The 17614-nt window shown below is 40.1% G+C and overlaps 1 protein-coding gene across 1 annotated transcript; it reads left to right on the top strand.

Moving 5' to 3' along the window:
- The first annotated feature begins 6698 nt into the window (after positions 1-6698).
- On the top strand, positions 6699-8807 carry LOC18042517 (fatty alcohol:caffeoyl-CoA acyltransferase). Its single transcript, XM_006434989.2, has 2 exons — positions 6699-7333; positions 7877-8807. The coding sequence occupies exons 1-2, from the start codon at positions 6890-6892 to the stop codon at positions 8786-8788; spliced, it is 1356 nt and encodes a 451-aa protein (XP_006435052.1). The 5' UTR covers positions 6699-6889; the 3' UTR covers positions 8789-8807.
- The last annotated feature ends 8807 nt before the right edge of the window (positions 8808-17614 follow it).

Raw genomic sequence — 17614 nt, 5'->3', positions numbered from 1 at the left:
TTTTGTGTTTCTGTTAGCCCGGAAGAAATATCTGCTTTCGCATCTGGTACAAATGCAGACGCAGGATATTCTTCGCAGGTTGACATCGGGCCGAAACTACGTCGTTTACCTAATTTGCTTGGGCCATCGTCATCCTCATTTGAGTCAATAAATCAATTTTTTCCACTCGAAATTAATTTGACTTAACGGAAAGCATGAATTCCACGATCTCATTTGCAATTATATTGCGAACTAGTGGCCGTAGAGTAATATTATAGTTTTTAAAATAATTATTTTTAGAATTAATTAAATATTTAATAAAATTTATTTTTAAAAAATATTGTGAATTTTAAAAATAGTCATATATATTTAAAAATATTATTATTAAATTGTTATAAGAATATAAATAACTTAATTGGATATAATATTAAATAAAACTTAATTATATATTTATAAACATGTATATAAATTCATTTTTTGACCATATGTACATAATAATTAATAACTAAAATATATATTTATATTACTAATTTCATTTTGTTATCTCAATATAATTGACAATAATAATAATTTCTTTAAATTTATTAATTTTATTTCCTAATTATTAAGAATAATTTTGAATTTTTATAATATACATAAGTGTGTGTGAGTGTGTGTGTGTGTGTGTGTGTATATATAATTATATTATGCATAAAACTTATTTTTAAAATCAAATTTTAAAAAATTACTGTTCTTACTTTTCAAAACCTTTATTTTCACTTCAAATTAATTGGATTATTCATGTTTTAAACACTTCTAGTACTCCTTTATTATTCTTTTACAACTCTTTTTTTAAATTACATTCTATTTAATATTAAAAGTATTCTATCTAAATTGACATAGTTTTAATTTGATTCCTTAATTTTAATAAGTTTTCTCATTCTTATTTATTATTCTTTTTTTTTACCGTCTGCTTACCTCACCTTCCACGTAAATAGTTTTATGAATGATAATTTTTTAAAATTATTATGAAAAGAGTCTGTAACAAAATGAAAAAATTAAAAAAAATGGAAGTGAGAGTAAATCTAAATGTGGATTATATTTGAGCATGTCTTTGAAAGTAATTTTTATGAAAGAGGATTTATAAGTATATTGAAGGGGTGTTAGAAGCACCACTCTTTAAAGAGTTCATGAATGTTATAATGGGTGTGGATAATTCTACTCCACTATTTTTATCCACTTCCGTAAATATAATTATAATAAATTCAGATTATTTTATATAAATTACAAATTATTAACAAGTTTGAAGAATTAATTAATTTAATCATTCTTATAATATTTTTTTGCCTGACTTAGTCTTCATCAATTTTTAACTATTTAAAGTTGCTTCAAGATAATTTTAATTTGACTATTTCACCCCTATAGTCTAAATAACCAAATTACCCTAAGAAAAATATATATTTTGTAACTAGTTGTTTAAGCGTTTAGTTTTATGCTTTATAATCTAATATGTTTTATATGAAATTTAATAATTTTCAATTCTCCACGTGTTAATTATATCTTGTTAGTTTAGTGAAATATTAATAATCATAATAATAAATTGCTGCTTACACATCATTAAAAGATTAAAAAAAATGTATAAAGATTTATTAAAGTTGCAGTAAATTTTTAGATATTTTGGTATTTTTATCTTATGAGGGTAAAATAGTCATACTAATTAATGTTAAAGCAACTTTATTGATCAAATATAATAAACAAAAATAGTCTCAAAAAAAGTAAATGAATATACAATAAGTTACTACTTATACATCATTAAAATAGTCATATTACTTTATGTTAAAGCAAACTTATTGATCAAATATAATATAAAAAAAAAGATATGAATTTAATTGATTAAATTTTAAAATTTCTTCTTAATTTGAATTTTTAAAAAATCATGTGAACTTATTGTAAAAACATTTTGAAAATGGGGTGCGTTTATAAAATTTGTGGGGTGGAATTATCACCACCCTATTAGACCAATTTGACGACTCTGAGGCCCATAGTATTTTTCTTTTTTACAAAAAAGGCCCTTGAATTACAGTAATTGAGTTGAAATAATTAAAAAAAAAAAAAAAAAACCATCTCATCGACTGCTCGTTTTGATAGAATTGGCAAGTTCTCTTCTCTCCAGTCCCTACAAAGGAGCCCAAGCCCAAAGCCATCAACAATGTGAGGTTCAGAAAGACGAACTTCCCTTGCTCTCTCCTAATAAATAAATAAAACACATATATATAGTCCAAGATCCTAGACTTTAACCAAAAATTTTCTAATAAGGATTAATATTCCCACAATTTTAATAAAGTGCCAGCACCCTCATCAAATAATGAGTCAAAATTTAATGCATATAAAAAAAAATTATTTGCCTCTCTTATTATCATTGCATGTTATTGGAACAGAAAGAGCAATGAAGTGATTCACTTTGGTGAATTAAGTTAATCCAAAGATAAAAAGTTAATTCTATTGAATTTTTAATAGAATCGATGTGTAAATGAGCCAATTAAATGTGTCTCAATAACTCATAGTCTTATGTCTTACTATTTTGTAATGCAAACACATCGATCGAATGGCGCTGATTTTGATCCTAAAATAAGCATAGATTGCCGATGGGTTCTGGGTAGTTTCAATTTTAAAATGATTGATATGCCTTTGTCTATAGCTGGCTTCCTTAGTGTATGATATCCAATCCCTTCACAGTTCACAATGACCGACCGTTTGTTACTCGAGTTGCTACTCATGGAAATAGGATAGATGTGAAGGAAGTAATTGCAACTTTAAGCCACTTTTATTTCTTGAATTATATGCATCTAGCAAAGCAACTTGTTATCTGCTCGTGAGTACTGAGAAAACTATTATGTTAACTTTTATTAAAACTAAAAGCACTTGTTTCATTGACTCCATCATTGCAGATAGCATGTACAGAGAGAAAATGCATATAAATTGTTTTATATGTGAGTTTTATTATTTTGTTTTTCAATAAACGAGTCCTTGAATCGTGTGAGTCAAAGGCTGATCGAGCTGGACCAGGTCTTGAGGGAAGAATTAACTTTTCCTATTTCATTGAGATTTGATTTTGTAATATCTTTATGTTGGCTTCTGTTGTAACTGATGGGTATATAAGCCATGAAAGACTGGAATAAAGGATATATTATCATAAATTAAATTAACTTGTTATGTCGAGACCAAGGTTCCTCTCATAACCTTGAACATGCACTTAGATTTAATTAATTCCCTGTCATCTTGGGCTCCAACAAGAACAAGCTAGAGAGACCACAAGTGTAATATAACTTGGAAATAAAACGGCCTATTATGTGGTCTGCTTAGAGTTTCAACTTGAGTTTTAATTGATGTGACATGTGGTTATTCGATAACATAACATTAATTTTATTAATTATGAAATTTTATATCCAACAAATGAATAACACGAAATAGTTGGGATTCAACTATTAGAATCTCTAACATTATTGTTAGTAAAATATGTACTAAAAAATCTTACTCATTTTTCATTCATCAATTTCTTTTTTTTCTGAAATCAAGTAAAAGTGGATAAAATCTTTAATTGGGCAAAATCTAAATCATTTTTTTTTTACTCCTTACTTACCTAATTAAAATAAAGTTACTGAAAAACCATTCAACTAAACCTCAAATATTTATCTTGTGTAGTCCTACTCAAGTAGTGGAGTCATTTGTATTTGTAAGACATGGGATTAACGTGGTATAACAAAACCTCTCTATTGTCTTATTGTTGGAGCCAACTAATTTTTTTACTATAAGGAGGCTATAACCTAATAGGAGTTTAGTTAAAAAAAATTATTATTTTGACTTAGGTATCCTTAGTATAAGTAATATAGAGGTGAATATATTACAATTAATGAATAGCGTATATCAATCTCATGAAGTTCTAAACATAATTAAGAAGTTAGAAATATTTTGGTTTCAAAGAGAATGATTTCATACTATAAGTTATTATGTACTTGCAAGTTAAAAAATGCAATAATAACTTTAAATAATAAATCATTATCACAAACAATTTTAAAAAACATTTTATTTCATATTAAACTTTTAATATGACATATATATTTTTGTAGTATACAATAATTATTATAATGTAGAAGTAAGTCACTTAAAAAAATTAATTTATTACAATGTAGAATTTATTGTTATCTTATAACTTACTAAAAATGGGGATCATAATTTTATGTTTGAAAAATGGATTGTCAGTGGGGTTGTGGCATTAAGTATCGACCCTTTGTTGACGATGGTGATAGATTGATAATCATGATAATAAAAAATTTGACGAATGAGTGGGGAAAGTCGCATCCGAAATGGAGTTAGCAGCACTGTGGGCTGTGGCAAAATGGGAGATGACATCACCAACCTAAACTGGAAATGTGATTTGGGCAAAGTTTAGAATTTATATGAAATTAATTGTTCTAATGCCCTTGGGAATTAACAGAGCATATATTTATGTAAACATAAGATCGTTTTTACAAGAACTCGATTCCTGAGATTAAAAGAACGCAATCCTTCGGCGTTATCCTTACAATAGGATTAATTATTTGATTTAGAAAGCAGATTCTAGAAATGTTCTGTTCAATTATTTGATTTATTGATATTACACTTGAGAATTAGATGCCGGTTCCCCTTCTTAATTTGTCGAAGTGTTTTTCCGACTTCTGAATATAATATGTGTTTGGTGCTTTATTTTGACCACTTGGCTCAGACAATAGGAATCATAGTTAATCATTTCCATCAACTAAATTTGTTGAAACTGGAAACCAATTAAAGTTTTTGATCCAATAAGTAGCATATAAAGCTTAAGCATTTTGAATTTTTGATGCTTTTGATTAGTTATTCAACTATGGAAGGCATACTGGGGAGTTGGGATTTAGGATGGAGGGATGGAATTTCCTTCAATTAGGAGCAGTGACACTGAGGCGGTGGTGTTTGGAGACCACGTGTCTCGGAAGCACTTTTTTGTTGTGGGGTTCGGCTTCTTAAGTACCTTTTTCCTGAAATGACCCAACCCCGAAATATTCACCCTCAGCTGGGGAATTGTTAGGGCTTCATCAAGTTGTTCATAGACTATATTCGTTACCCAACAGTTATACTGTATCCAAGTTCATTGCATATTTTTACAACTAAGAAATCATAGATTACTGCTTCTCAAAAAAAGAAAAAAATAAATAAATTCCAAGAGACAGAGAAACCGAAAAGATGAACAATTGCTTTCTTCTACCCAGAATTTGGCCATCTCCTTTGGCTTCAAGATTGACAGTTGCTTTAATTGCTACGGAAAAGCAATTAAAGCAAGACAAATTGACAACAAATCTTACACGATTAAGAAAGATTTTCCCCCCCGCCTTTTCTGTTAAAGCCGCAGCAAGAGCATGGAGATAAGTGAGACACAGCACATGAGATGTATCATAAAGCCACTCTGGCATTTGATGATGTAGTTCCCCAACCTCCAAACAGGGATTACAGGCCCAGCCTGGTCTTTCTAACCCAATATAAGTTCACCCCCTTATTGCACCATTTTTACGGCAGACAGACTGTTCTTTTGGTAAATTCAGCGAATTTTGTTTTTTAGCACCCAATTTACAAAAGAGTTGCATTTCAAGTTGAATATGAGCAGTATGCAAAACCCTAGAAATAAATCCATGTCCATATCATGGGATCACATTCAGGATATGCTGGAAGATTTATATCTGCGCATGTTCTTGTTTTTTCATATTTAATGGAAACGTTGCTTTCAGCCACTAAGAGGGGCTTGCCGCAGAAAATCGGTACATTGCCTTTTGGAGTTACGCATATGATACAATGCCTACCAGGCCACACCCAGTTAATATATGTACAATGTTGAACTCCACTGCATTTGCATTCATATATAATATACCCGTATGTCTTTTTCTTAGTCACGTACTTGTAAGTAAAGAAGGAACCACCATGCCCACCCAATTTAATTACTAAAGGCTACTGAAAATTCACAAATTTTATAATTTATATCCTATTCTTTGGGTAGATGTCTTGCAGACGTGCCCATGCCGGGTACTAAGATATTGTCGCTCCCACGTGTGTTTTATAAATAGGTTTCGTTTGTGTGGTTACATATTAGTTAAGACGCGTTTGTGATTGAGGTTTGTTAGCTATAACTTAAAAGTTATAGCACTAAAGTGTTTGGTAAACACTAACTATTGTAACTTAAAAGTTATGTTGATATAATTTTTTACTTGTTTAATAAAAAAATTTATTATATCTTTAATAATTTCATCAAAATTATTATTTAAAATTTATATTTACTACATATTATTAATTTTTGTTTTATAGTTACAATTTTTTTTACAGCAGCTATAGTTTTTAAGTTACAGCACTTTAATATCAATCTTAATGTTAACTGAAAGTGAGATTTTGATAAATTAATGTGTAAAGTTACGTGGTAAAAGTTTGTTAGACTAAATTTTGACTTAAATATATGTATGTATGCACGAGTGAGGTTCACACAATTCAAGCTAATGATAGATATTAAAGATGAAAAAAAGATATATTTATGAGCAGCGAATTGTATAAACTAATTACTTAAAATGTTATGTCAGAATTTTAAATTCTTTTATTTTGAAATTGTGAAATTTAAGTTAAAAATAATCTATAAATATACACATATGGGTCGACATGAGAAATATGCAGTAGATTGACCCCATTAAATTGTTTCTCTTGTCTACAAATAATCCCTGGCCTCTCTTCAGTCTTCAATTGTTCTTCAGTCATGAAGTCTCTCTCTCTTAATTTTTTTCTCTCCATCTTTTCTCATTTTCTTTTATGAGCATCGATCATATCCGCCATCTGCTTTGAACAAGAACAAAGAATTCAAGGAGAAAGAAACTAGGTAGCAAGTATGTTAAAATCTCATGATCACAATCAAGAACTCCCAGATTGTTGTTACCATCCAAACCAACCAATCTTAATCTCCCCAAGCACTCCAACTCCAAACCATTCACTGTATCTCTCCAATCTTGACGATCAGAAGTTCCTTAGATTCTCCATTAAATATCTTTACCTTTACAAGAAATCCATAAGCTTAGATTTTTTGAAATACTCACTGTCTAAAGTTCTCGTGGAATACTACCCATTAGCCGGTAGGCTAAGAACAAGTTCAGAAGATGATTTTAAGCTTCAAGTTGATTGTAATGGTGAAGGTGCTGTTTTTGCCGCCGCTTTCATGGATATCTCCTCTGAAGACTTTCTTCAACTTTCCAGGAAACCAAACAGGTCTTGGAGGAAACTCTTGTATAGAGTCGAAGCTCACAGCTTCTTGCAAGTTCCTCCACTAGTAGTTCAGGTCAGATAATTAATTTCACTTTTTTTTTTTGGGGTCACTTTGCTTGCATTCTTTTAAAAAACTGCAGCTACAAATTTATAGTATTAATTACGTGATTAATTAAAAATCCTTTCAACTATTTGAGGTTACCAGTTGTAAAATCATAAACCATACATATTATATATATAAATATATATATATATATTATTAGTCCCATGTTCTTTAATCTGATCTTTCTGTTTCCGGTGAGTGTGATGTTACGGAAGCAGCGAAACAAAGAGCAACGACGCCGTTTTCTTTCTGTATTAATTTCGTTCCAATATTTTCATATGAATTTCCTTTCTCAGATAATGACTCAAAAGAAAGTGGGTGAGGGTGACCCTACCTATTTTAGGTGTTAATAATATATATATATATATATATATATATATATATATATATATATATATATATATATATATTTTATTGGTCACTACTCCTTGCTATTTCGTTTCTTTCATTCACAGGGGTCTGGTTCCTGTTTTCTAATGGCAATATTAGCCTTGCTTACAATTGCAATTGCAGGTGACAAATCTCCGTTGCGGAGGAATGATTCTCTGCACTGCGATCAATCACTGTCTATGCGACGGCATCGGCACTTCGCAGTTTTTGCATGCTTGGGCCCACGTGACCACCAAGCCCAATCTTGATCCGCCAATCTCACCCTTCCACACTCGCCACGTGTTGAAACCCCGAAATCCACCGCAAGTGAATTTTACGCATCACGGATACACCAAAACTACCCAAAATGAAACGGCGCAGGTGGAGGTGGAGATCAACCAATACTTGCAAGCTCAGCCGTTGGTTCCAGCATCCTTAACATTCACTCCGTCCCAGATTCTTCATCTCAAGAGACAATGCGTACCGTCACTAAAATGCACCACATTTGAAGCACTGGCATCTCACACGTGGCGCTCCTGGGTGCGATCACTGGACTTGTTACCCGATTCTCTAAACGTGAAGCTTCTCTTTTCTGTCAATGTGAGGAAAAAATTAAACCCTGAAATGCCAGAAGGGTATTATGGGAATGGATTTGTGCTAGCGTGTGCGCAAACCAGCGTTAACGACTTGGTTAACTCCAACCTGTATCATACAATAAAGTTAGTGCAGCAAGCGAAAGCAAGTTTGACTGATGATTATGTGAGGTCAATGGTTGATTTACTGGAGGATAAAAGTTACAAAACCGACCTTTCTTCGAGTTTGGTTATTTCTCAATGGTCAAAACTGGGACTAGAGGATTTGGATTTTGGAGAAGGGAAGCCAATGCATATGGGTCCAGTAACAAGTGATATTTACTGCTTGTTTTTACCAGTCACCGGTGATTTAAACTCTACCAGAGTGCTTGTCTCAATGCCGGAGGGTGTCGTGGAAAAGTTCGAGTATTACATGACAGAACTTTTGGATAGGGATCAACAGAATACCAACAATGAAAATTAAGCTGAAAGCCTTTTTTTTTTTTTATTTCTCTCTCTTTTCTTTTCTTTCTTTTTTTTTTTTTTTAATGACCATTCCCACGTAATAATAACAAGGAGAAAACTCAATGTAATTTTGAGTTTATAAAAGTGAAATATTATTATATCTATGTACTTGACAAGCTAGCGTTCAGAAATCATGATATTCTACTGCTTTATTTTACTTTGCAATGTATGATGAAATATTAATTGATTCATTGCCACCATAACTTTTGGCATAAATTAGTCGCCATAAATATTTATATGTATACATATATATGACTGATAGCTAGCTTTCTAAAATCTTCTTATAATCCGGAATAATTTTTCCTTAGATTCCATTTGTCTCTACCTTTTTAATTAGTGTCTCTCTTTATTTCACCTACCATTTTCTTCTCATATATGACCTTTAATTTGATCGCCAGCTCGATTACATTAACCTGTTGAAGCAAGCAGTTAAAGATCGCTTTCTAGCATTTTCTTTGTAGCAATCAAACTTTATGTATTGTCAATTATACACGTCACATAAGTTGAAACTTTAACCAGCTCTGAGACTTGAAAGGTAAGGAACGATATCATGTATATATATATATATAGATTTATCGAAAGCTAGGGTCATTGGTCATAATTATATAGAAGGTAAAAATTTTCAGTTTAATATTAATTTGAGGGTGGATATAGTTAAAAATAATTTTTTAACTTCCCGCTAAACTCGGTTGGTTAGCCAAAGAAACTTATTTGAAAACTACTCAATCAAGGTATATCAATTATTCTAATTCTTTAACGAATATTATAAACTTTAGGTTCAAAGTATTAGAAAATTGTGTTTATTCTCAATAACCTAATTGCATATATATATTTTAGACACTATATATAACATGACAGTAGCATATCTTTGAAAGATGCTAAAAATATATAGGATCGGTATTAGGTATATCGTTTGGAATAAGAATCAAAGCTATTCATTTCTCACCTTTTGCCTTTATTCCAAACCGAAAATAAATAGTTGTCTTCGTGCATGAATTTCAAAGGGCGGTGTAACTTGTAGATGATGGAATTTCGCAGTCATGACTCATTGCGTGCTTTTTTTTTTTTTTTTTTTCTTATAAGAATCTGTTTGGGAGGGATACTGTTTGGGACAAATGCGTCGAAGGGACCAGGAACGACGAGCAGACATCTGATGGCGGAGTTCTGCGAACCGGTGTTTTCCGTTAAAGTCTGGCGCGTGGAAGAACAGGAGCAGAAACATCCTGCTCGTCCACGATGTTGTCGTCCGCGAGGCCAATTCCTATAAAAGGCACGAGGCCATTCCGGCTAGAGATCGAGAGGCGAGGAGACCCGGTCGACGGCAGTTGGCAAGACGTGCTCTCCAGCACGAGAATCTAGGCACAACAGCCACGCTTTCCCCAGAATCGCGACGTAACACGCAAGATCTCACGGAGCCATGACAGCCACACTTTCCCCAGAACCGTGGCGTAACACGCAAGGTCTCACAGAGCCGTGGCAGCCACGCTTCCCCTGAACCGTGGCGTAACACGCTAGATCCCATGTTTTGCCCATAACGCAGCAGTTGGAGTCCCATACCGTCTCGAAAAGAGCGGAAGACTGAGATTCAGAGGAAGCCTATAAAAAGGTAGCCAACGAAGGTAAAAGGGTTGGCATTCTTGAGAAAAGGGGAGAAAACCACAAGAAACGCCATAAGACCTGTGGCAAGCTTTTCCCGAACCTTCATATCTGACCTGAGCGTCGGAGGGTTTGCGCCGGGAAAACAACCGGCGTACTCTGACTTATCTGTGTACGCAGGGACCTCCGGGGAAGAAGCCTGGCGAGGAGACCTCCTGGTCGTGACGAAGTTGATCGAGCAGAGATCCTGATCGTAGAACGAGGAGAACCGGAATCTCGCATCAACATTTTGGCGCCGTCTGTGGGGATCCAGAGCAAAAAGCTTCTGTCGATAGCAAGAAGAGGGGTGGAGTAAGCGAAAGTCAATGGAGATAGGAGGAAGTAGCGCACAAGGGGGTGACATAAGGCTTAACGATTCCGTGACGCTGAGGGAGGTGATCAGCGAAGCACGGGAAAAAGTCATGTTCGACCGGATGGAGCGAATGGAAAAGCAGATGGAAACCTTGACAACCATCCTGCATGAGCTGCGGAACGAGCGAAGGGTAACCCAAGAGGGAAGGGTGAGAGGCGGTGGAGCGGCACCAGGTACCGATAGTGCGGAGAGAAGTCAAACCGCTGGGAGATTTGGTGGTGAGAGAGGTAACGTACCTCTGCGGGGAGAATTTCATAGAGAAAGAGAGCAGTCCCCGGTAAGACAGACTTGTGACGGGGGCGACGGGGTGGTGAACGCAGAGGAAACAGAACTGGGGCAACACTTACATGATGTAGAGCGAGAGCGGGATCAAGCTGCAGCGCGCGACCCTGGTCGCGCAGGACAGCTGGAGGAGGAAGTGCGAAGGCTAGCGCAAATAATTGATGACATGCAAGGGAGGAACAGAGCCCCTGGTTGGAGGATAATGCTGGACGGGGAATCACCGCTCGCAGCAGAGATCATGAGGGCAGTTATTCCAAGAGATTTCCGCCTCCCCGACCTCAGATACTCGGGAAGAACTGACCCGCTGGTGCACATAGAGCGCTTCAACGACATAACGGGGGTCCAGGGATTATCTCCATCCCAAAGGTGCAGGGTGTTCCCACTATCCCTTGAGGGACGTGCACGAGAATGGTACAGGAAACTTCCTCGGGGCAGCATAAAAACCTTCGAGCAGATGTGCCAGGAATTCGCAGAGCAGTTTAGTGGGGCAATGTCACCGGAAGATGACATGATGGAGCTGAAGAGCATGAAACAGGGGGAGCAAGAAACCCTTCGGGAATTCATCAAGAGGTTTCATCGGGCTGTCCTCGACTTGGGAGCCTTCAACCACCCTCAGGCGTTAAGGGGACTGAAAGAAGGGGTGAAGATAGGAAGGCTGTGGTACAATTTGAGAAGCCCAGCTATTCAAACGTATGCAGCCGCATACGAACAGGCTAAAAGAGACATCGAGATTGAGGAGGAGAAGGCTGCACGGATCAAGACAGACCAGTTGGAAGGGTTAGGGAGGAAAGAGAAGAAAGCATTACCAACTAATGGACCGAACAGGAGGAGGGACCACCAGATCTCCGGTAGTGGAGCAGGAGGTAGGGTAATTGCTTACCAGCCTCATCAGAGGCCGCCACAGTATCAGCGCAGCAGGGCGCCACCTCCCCGCTCCCCAGCTAGGGAGCCTTGGAGAAGACATGATTCGGCATCCGGCGATCTTCATCAACATTCCCACGGTAGCAGGACGAGCAGACCAGAAGCACTCCCACCGCCCCCAACTCACAGTGGGGCAAACAGAGAAAGAGCAGTGCATCTGGTCGACCAGAACCAGGACTATGGGCGGTACACTCCCTTGAAGATGCCCCTGGACGAGGTGTACGAGGCCATAAAGGGTCGAGGGCTGCTGCACCTCCCCACACCAATAACAAAGCTACCCAACAGGAGGGATAGAGGACGTTATTGTAAGTTCCATGGCACCCATGGCCATACCACAGCAGAGTGTAGAGATCTCAAGACCCAGGTCGAAGATTTGGTGAGAAATCGGTACCTGGACGAGTTTATGGATGGGACTTTCCCGATGGTGGCCACCACGGATGAAGGGGAGCAGAGTGATGGAATCTTGAGACGCGAGCCGCCCGCAGCGAGGGTGATAGCTGGGGGCCCAACGTTGGCTGGAGATTCGAACAGATCGAGAAAAAATTATGCCAGATACGCCATGACCAGTAAAGAGATACTCTTCAACACCCCAGCAGCCAAACGAGCAAGGGTCAGGCAAGTGCCAATCATGTGGACGGATGAGGATGAGGAAGGGATTCTATACCCCCACGAGAACGCTTTAGTCATCAAGGCTACGATCGCTAGCAAGAAGTTTGACCGGATACTGGTTGATACGGGGAGCTCGGTTGATGTGCTATTTAAATCAACTTTGGAAGAGATGGGAATAGCCGACCGGAAGTTGGAATACACCAACACCTCCTTGAAGGGGTTCGGAGGAGGGAAGCTGGTCCCTCTGGGCGTGGTCGAACTGCCTATCACAATCGGGAGCCCCCCGACAGAAAGAACAATGATACTGGACTTCGTCGTAGTGGACGAGGAAGGTCCTTACCAGATGATCCTAGGTCGGCCATTTTTAAGGATGAGCAAAGCGGTGCTGTCCAACCATTATCTGTCTCTGAAGTACCGGGTGAATGGGGTAGTCGGAGTGGTACGAGGAGACCAGAGGATCGCAAGAAGCTGCTACTCCTCGGCAGCAAGGGAGGCGATGCAGATAACATCCCTCGATACCCGAGTGGAAAACAAGACTGGTAGACAAGAACCCGTAGAGGATCTGGAAACGGGGAGAAAACCACAAGAAACGCCATAAGACGATCAGAATCGGGTCGAGACTTGAGGGAGAGCAAAAGCAGGAGTTGGTGAAATGCTTACAGGCTCATGCCGACGTGTTTGCCTGGACACATGAGGACATGCCAGGGATTGACCCAGAGGTAGCATGTCATAGGCTGGCAATAAAGAAAGGTGCTCGGGCAGTAAGGCAGAAGAGGAGGTGCTTCAACCAGGAGAGGTATGAGGCTGTAAATGATGAGGTGGAGAAGCTTCTGAGAGCAGGGTTCATTCGGGAAGTCAATTACCCAGAGTGGATATCAAATGTGGTGTTGGTAAAGAAGGCGAACGGCAAGTGGAGGATGTGTGTGGATTTCACAGACCTCAATAAGGCGTGCCCAAAAGACAGCTTCCCTTTACCAAAGATCGATCAGCTAGTAGATTCAACGGCTGGACATGGTCTGCTTAACTTCATGGACGCATTCTCGGGATACAACCAGATCCCCATGTACGAGCCGGATGAGGAGAGCACGGCTTTCATCACTAACCAAGGTCTGTTCTGTTACAGGGTGATGCCATTCGGTCTCAAGAATGCTGGGGCCACCTATCAAAGGCTGGTGAATAAAGTCTTTAAGCCCTTGATCGGGAAAACCATGGAGGTGTACGTGGACGACATGATCACCAAGTCCAAAGTCCCGAAGGAACATGTCAGACATCTCGAGGAGACGTTCGAGCTTTTGAGGAAGTATAAGATGAAGCTCAACCCGGAGAAGTGTGCTTTCGGGGTCGAGTCCGGGAAATTCCTGGGATTCATGGTGAGCCATAGGGGGATTGAAGCAAATCCCGAGAAGATCCAGGCGATTGTGCAAATGACGTCTCCTCGAAACCTGAAGGAGATGCAGAGCCTCACGGGGAGGTTGGCGGCGTTGAGCAGATTCATATCCAAGGCTACAGATAAGTGTCAGCCATTCTTTCAAGTGATAAGGAGGGGAAAGAAAACGGAATGGACCCCAGAATGCGAGGAAGCCTTCCGGAACTTGAAGCATTACTTGCAGCAAGCTCCGCTACTGTCCACACCGAGGGATGGGGACAAGTTGAATCTGTATCTGGCGGTATCTGATCGGGCCGCCAGTTCCGTTCTGGTGAGAGAGGAAGAAGGAATTCAGTATCCGATATACTACACCAGCAAGGCCCTGCTCGACGCTGAGACCAGATACCCAACGATGGAGAAATGGGCACTGGCCCTTGTGGTTGCTGCTCGGAAGTTGAGGCCGTACTTTCAAGCATTCCCGGTCTCGGTAATCACCAACCAGCCATTGCGTCAAATTCTGCACAAGCCGGATGCCTCTGGTCGGCTCGTCAAATGGGCTGTAGAGCTGAGCGAATTCGACTTAGACTATAAACCCCGCGCGGCGATAAAGGCCCAGGCAATGGCCGATTTCATAGCTGAGTTCGCGGAGCCCGAAGTATGCTTGGGTCAGCAAGATGCAGATGTAGGCAACGACGAAACTCAAGTATGGCAGATATCTGTGGATGGGTCATCAGGAGAGCGGGGTTCAGGAGCAGGGATTGTCCTGGAAGGCCCAGAGGGGGAGGAGATCTCTTATGCTGTAAAGTTGGAATTTGCAGCCACAAATAACCAGGCAGAATATGAAGCCTTGATAGCAGGGCTGGAATTGGCTAGGGCCGTGAAAGCGGACAGAGTTAAGATCAGAACCGATTCCCAGCTGGTTGCGAATCATGTCAGTGAAAGATTCCAACCAAGAGAGGAGAAGATGGAACAGTACCTAAGGATAGTCAGGCAGATGATGGGGAAGTTCGAAGCAGTGGAGGTGATACAAATCCCCAGGGAGCAGAATAGTCGAGCAGACATTTTGGCTAGGATGGCAGCCGTCGCCGACCCAAAAATGCCAAAGTCGGTCCCCCTAGAAGTGAAGTCTCGCCCGAGTATCGAGCAAAATTTGGGGGTGTTGCGGATAGAACAAAAAAGCTCGTGGAGGGACCCGATAGTTTCATACCTTAGAGACGGGGTCTTACCACCAGATAAGCTACGGGCTCGGAAGATTAGAGCTCAGGCCTCGAGATACACGATGATCGATGGGGTACTGTATCGACGAGGATATACATTACCGTTCCTTCGGTGTTTGGACGATGACGACGCGGATTACGTGCTGAGGGAAGTGCATGAAGGAATTTGCGGGAATCATTCTGGCGGGAGGTCCCTGGCCCACAAGGTTCTAAGGCAGGGATATTTCTGGCCGACGATGCACCAGGATGCGCAAAGGAAGACCAGGAGCTGTGCAAGCTGCCAGAGTTTTGCGAATTTCTCTAACCAACCACCAGAGAAGCTCACCTCCATGGCCTCCCCTTGGCCATTCGCTCAATGGGGAATTGATCTGATCGGCCCATTGCCAAAGGGACGAGGAGCAGCAACACATGCAATAGTCGCTATAGATTACTTCACGAAGTGGATAGAGGTAGAAGCCCTTAGCAGGATCACAGAGAAGAAAACAACAGACTTCGTGTGGAGAAACCTGGTCTGTCGATACGGGATCCCATATGCCTTGGTAACGGATAATGGCAGGCAGTTCGATAATCACAGCTTCAGGGATTTCTGCCAGAACCTCGGGATAGAGCTGAAGTATTGCTCGCCTGCTCACCCCCAATCGAATGGACAAGTAGAAGCAGCCAACAAGACAGTCAAGAGGCTTCTGAAAACCAGGCTCGGAGCAAAAAAGGGTGCGTGGGTTGACGAGCTGTCAGGTGTGCTATGGGCATACAGAACAACCCACAAAACCGCAACGGGGGAGACACCGTTCGCTTTGGCTTTCGGACATGAAGCGGTCGTGCCGGCTGAGGTAGGAACGACCACACACCGGACAGATCATTTCAATGAACAGGAGAACGACGAGCAGATATGTTTGAATCTTGATCTGCTAATGGAGAGGAGGGAACAAGCAGCCGAGCGATCAGTCACTCACCAACAGAGGGTTGCTCGGTATTATAACCAGAAGGTGAACATACGGCAATTCAGGGTCGGAGACTGGGTACTGAGAAGAGTGAATCAGAGCACCAAAGATTCGACTCAAGGAGTGCTGGGACCGAATTGGGAAGGGCCGTATAGAGTCAAGCAGATAGCGGGGCCCGGAGCTTACAAGCTGGTTCGCGCGGACGGCCACGAAGTGAAACGCCCATGGAACGCAGCACACCTCCGAAAATACTTCCAGTAAGACTTGCTCACATTTTAAAGCAATTTCTGCTCATGCTGTCTATCTTTTATTTTTATGTTTTATGTCCGAACAATTTCATGTAAGTCAAATCCTGCCATTAATGTAACGTCGACGAATTTTATTCGCTAAAAAAAAAAAAATCCTAAGGCATGCAAAGGCTCGCCAAGTCTCAGAGCCTGTCTTATGGCGAGACAGAAGCCAAGCATGCCAGGATCTGCTCGGCCACGAGAAGGCAGCAGAATCCAAATCGTTTGAAGAAAATCCTAAGGCATGCAAAGGCTCGCCAAGTCTCAGAGCCTGTCTTATGGCGAGACAGAAGCCAAGCATGCCAGGATCTGCTCGGCCACGAGAAGGCAGCAGAATCCAAATCGTTTGAAGAAAATCCTAAGGCATGCAAAGGCTCGCCAAGTCTCAGAGCCTGTCTTATGGCGAGACAGAAGCCAAGCATGCCAGGATCTGCTCGGCCACGAGAAGGCAGCAGAATCCAAATCGTTTGAAGAAAATCCTAAGGCATGCAAAGGCTCGCCAAGTCTCAGAGCCTGTCTTATGGCGAGACAGAAGCCAAGCATGCCAGGATCTGCTCGGCCACGAGAAGGCAGCAGAATCCAAATCGTTTGAAGAAAATCCTAAGGCATGCAAAGGCTCGCCAAGTCTCAGAGCCTGTCTTATGGCGAGACAGAAGCCAAGCATGCCAGGATCTGCTCGGCCACGAGAAGGCAGCAGAATCCAAATAGTTTGAAGAAAATCCTGAGGCATGCAAAGGCTCGCCAAGTCTCAGAGCCTGTCTTATGGCGAGACAGAAGCCAAGCATGCCAGGATCTGCTCGGCCACGAGAAGGCAGCAGAATCCAAATCGTTTGAAGAAGATTCCCAAGGCATGCGAAGGCTCGACAAAGTCTCAAAGCCTGTCTTAGGGCCAGACAAAAGCCCAGCATGCCAGGATCTGCTCGTTCGCGAGAAGGCGAGCAGACTCCGAAGCATTCGGAAAGTTTTCTACGGCACGCAAAGGCCTCACCAAGTCTCAAAGCCTGTCTTACGGCGAGACAGAATCGATCAGCGTTTCAGACGAAAATTAATTCATGAGTACGACACGAGATAGTAATCAACAACATTTTTATTAATGGCTAACAGAGGGGATAAATTTCATAAACGTTGTTCATTACAATACAAGAAGAAATATG

The sequence above is a fragment of the Citrus clementina genome, unplaced genomic scaffold (assembly GCF_000493195.1).
Source record: "Citrus clementina cultivar Clemenules unplaced genomic scaffold, Citrus_clementina_v1.0 scaffold_5, whole genome shotgun sequence".
In the NCBI taxonomy this organism is placed as follows: Eukaryota; Viridiplantae; Streptophyta; class Magnoliopsida; order Sapindales; family Rutaceae; genus Citrus; species Citrus x clementina.
Note: the sequence above shows the minus strand (reverse complement) of the source record. Positions and strands in the feature narration are given on the sequence as shown.

Coding starts and splice junctions, on each gene's coding strand:
- LOC18042517 (XM_006434989.2), top strand. CDS start 6,890: ATGTTAAAATCTCATGATCACAATCAAGAACTCCCAGATTGTTGTTAC. Junction 7,334..7,876: donor TTCCTCCACTAGTAGTTCAG/GTCAGATAATTA, acceptor TTGCAATTGCAG/GTGACAAATCTCCGTTGCGG.